Source organism: Aegilops tauschii, chromosome 5, assembly GCF_002575655.3.
Source record: "Aegilops tauschii subsp. strangulata cultivar AL8/78 chromosome 5, Aet v6.0, whole genome shotgun sequence".
Classification (NCBI taxonomy): Eukaryota; Viridiplantae; Streptophyta; class Magnoliopsida; order Poales; family Poaceae; genus Aegilops; species Aegilops tauschii.
In genome coordinates this window covers 234,014,017-234,017,327 of record NC_053039.3, presented here as the reverse complement: position 1 = coordinate 234,017,327, position 3,311 = coordinate 234,014,017, and the positions used below count along the sequence as shown (strand labels likewise).

Here is a 3,311-nt window from a genome sequence, read left to right as displayed (position 1 = left end):
GCGCAAGATGCCTCCTCAACATGGTAATCGTTCCGAATTCATCTGGCGGAGCTCCCAGTCAAGGTCCAGGTTTGTGTTCATTTGTCACTCGCTGATTATGGATGGTCATGCGTTGCGCCATAGGGTTCGGTATGCATGCCGGTGTGGCGTGTTAGGAAGCTTGCAAAGTTTCTGTATTGTGATCCCTCGACGATACCCTACATCTACTTGTGTCTCTTGTGGTGATGACCCTTCTATCTGCTAGCTAGGGCGTCCCTTGTTTAGGCGTCAATTTTTTTTTCTCGTCTTCTTTTATCCTTATTACTTGTATGGTTTTCGCTCCGGTTTTTCTGGGGCCAATTATCCAGTTTTTCATATAAACTGGATTAATTATTCTTTGAATGACATTAAATTCAGGCAAGGAAGCTCTCCCCCGTTGACCGTTAAAAAAAACATTAGGCAAAACACTTCTGGAAATCTAGTATTTTTCCTCTCTTATTTGTATACATCAAAGCACCTAGCTGTGTGCACCAGTATAATACTCTTGACTGGACAAAACATCACATCAATTACAAGATGCAGATGCAGATGATGATGCCTGTTTCTATTCTAGCAAATGAATTAAGTAGGGGCAAAATCACCAAGGCGACTAATCTCTTCGCCCAAAAGATGCCACCTTTACTTAATATAAACACCCTCAGATCATCCAATTCGGCTGACACTTGACATGACAGATATGCGGATTGAGTAATTGACATGTCGTCATCCTATGTAATCAGCTCGATCATGGTAAACATCGCCACCCACTGACTCCAATTTTGGCTTTGCGGAGAGCTGAGTCCCGTATCTCCACAGGTAATTCAGCCCAACAAGCAGCTCGATGATGGTATCTTCGGTCTTGTCCCGGTCAGCGAAGTGCAGCGTCTGCAGGAGCAGAACGCTCGTGCCGGAGCCGACGTTCCGCTGCTCGAAGCTCCTCTCGGACCGCCACCGCACAGTGTTGTGGGCGACCGGTGCTAGCCATCCGAGGATCCCCTGCACCGTGTCAGCCCATCCGGCGGCCAGGACGCGATCGCAGGGCGTGCCCTTCTTGCGAGCGGCGGACGACGGCGGCCTTAGGCGTGCTCGGAGGGACGCCCGGATACTGTCAGTCAGCATGCCGTACAGCGCATCCCTCTCGTCGGGGCAGATGTGCCGGGGCGAGATGGCGAGCTTCTCGGCGAAGACGACGAGGTTCGCGTAGTGCGATGCCAGGGCGGCTGCGCCGAGGGTCGTCTCCGGTGCGTTTTCCAGCACGTCGTGCGACGAGCACTCGAACACCGAAGTGGAGAGCTTCCTGCTGGCGCTGTGACGATCACTCTGGTAACTGACACTGAAATCGTCGTTGTTGGATGAGACGTAGCTGAAGCTCAGTGGGAGATCATGGCCGCCGTGGACCCACCCCTCCCTGGTCGGAGACTTGCTCCCGCTGACCATGCAGCCGATGAGGTGCTTGCCACGCACCGGCCACTTGAGCTGCTTCAAACTCTGGCTCCTGGAAAGTAGGAACCGGCGAACGTCGCCGTTAGGGGCCTTACCGGAATTTGCAGCAACCGTCGACCTCTTTGGAGCATCCACAGGGAAATCCGAGGGATACACCAGCGAATTCGTACTACCGACGAAGGAGTTGCTCCAGGAGAATGAGAGCCGCGCACCGGCGGGCGACACCATGGAGTAATCGTTCATGGCGATTTTCTTGGGCTGGAGGTCGAACACATCTATGATCCTCGCGACGATGGTGAAGAGCGATCTGCCAAGCAGACGGACGGCGTAGTCCAAGCTCCGGTTCCAGAGAGAGGCCGCGCGGAGGCGGTCGACCTCCTGCCTCTGCCTGGCGACGCGGCGCGCGGCCTCGCCGGGCGCGAACTGCACGCGGCGGAGGCGCGCGCCCTGCTCGAGCTCGGCAAGCACGTCGATCTCCTGGCACAGGAGGCCGGTGGCGGCGACGAGGCGCTGCATCTTGCGCGCCTTGCGGTCCATCTTCTTGGCGGCCGCGTAGCGCAGCCCGTGCGAGTCGGCGCTGGCGCCGCCGGCGATAAGGCTTGAGAAGAGCTCGTCGAACCGGCGCAGCAGCGGGTCGGCACACCGGCCGGCGAGCCGCGCGACGGCGCAGGATATGTCCCCGCACGCGCCGGCCATCTCCGCGACCGCGAGGGCCAGCAGCGCGCTGTCGTCGTCGGCCACGAGCCGCCGCACGCCCTCGAGCCGGACGCCTTCCCCGCGGAGCCGCGCCACCTGGTCCTCCTCGAGCGCGCGCCACAGGCTGGCGGCCCGCGACATGAGCGCGGCCACCTCGAAGGACAGCATCCCGACCCTCTCCCCTCCGCCGCGGCCAGTGCTCAGCTTACGCATCTTCGCCGAATCCTGCTAGTCGCCGTGGCAGCGTAATCGAGGCGGCGGCGGCGCGCGTGATGGGGTTGGGTTCGTCAAAAGCGGCTACGGGGGCAGCGGTTTTAGGGAACCGGGAAAGCGCGGGTGGGCAGAGCTGCGCAACTGCAACCGCATAGGTAGTGTCACGGGGGTGGGCGAGGTGGTGGGAGTTGAAACCGAAAGAGAGGGGTCCGACCGGCATCGGGGGAAGGATTATTCGGCGCGTGCAGGGCCGTGGAAACTTTGGCGAATTTTGCTTGGACTCGGGTGGAGACAGACAGGGGAGAGGGATGCGGTGTGGATGATGAGCCATGTGTTGGGTCCGTCGCGCACTATACGTGACTGCGTGCGTCAGGGCGGCCTCTGTCGGGGGCTCGGGATGTTCGCCGGCGCGGCACTCCCAATGATTGGAGGATATAGACAAGCAGACGGTTCTTTGGCCAGTTGCCGTTGCTCATGGGCCACGAACTCACGAACCCCTGTTTTGGCAGTTTGCCTTTGCCCCTATGTCGATCGCCAACATGTGTCGGGAAGGTAAACGTTGGGACATCCTCAACGCCGTGCTGCAAAACGGCCGCAAACATTTTGACCAATGTGTTTGTGTGTCTAAATCTCCACAAACCGGCATCAAATTTGGAGGGTTTGAGGGCGTCCAGACCTTCACCACATATGTGCCTCCGCTTCCCTAATGCATTGTTCATGATTGCTGGCTCATCTTTGTTTTCACTCGTCTTCACAACTTTCATTCGATGCAACGACGACAAGCGTCGATGAAATGTGGAAGCGGCTCTTGTCGGCGCATAAGCACGAGATGGTGGCCCTTGCAAATGACTAATGCAAATGACTAACATGTCCACTGTGCATGACACATACATGCCGGACTGCCGGTGAGGCTCACACGATGGAGGAGGCATCCGACAACG

General features: G+C 57.9%; 1 protein-coding gene across 1 annotated transcript; it reads right to left on the bottom strand.

Moving 5' to 3' along the window:
• Nucleotides 1–447: 447 nt before the first annotated feature.
• On the bottom strand, nt 448–2,688 carry LOC109751473 (uncharacterized). The gene has a single exon (XM_020310358.4). It carries the CDS (start codon nt 2,368–2,370, stop codon nt 742–744), a length of 1,629 nt encoding a protein of 542 aa, XP_020165947.1. The 5' UTR covers nt 2,371–2,688; the 3' UTR covers nt 448–741.
• Between the last annotated feature and the right edge of the window lie 623 nt (nt 2,689–3,311).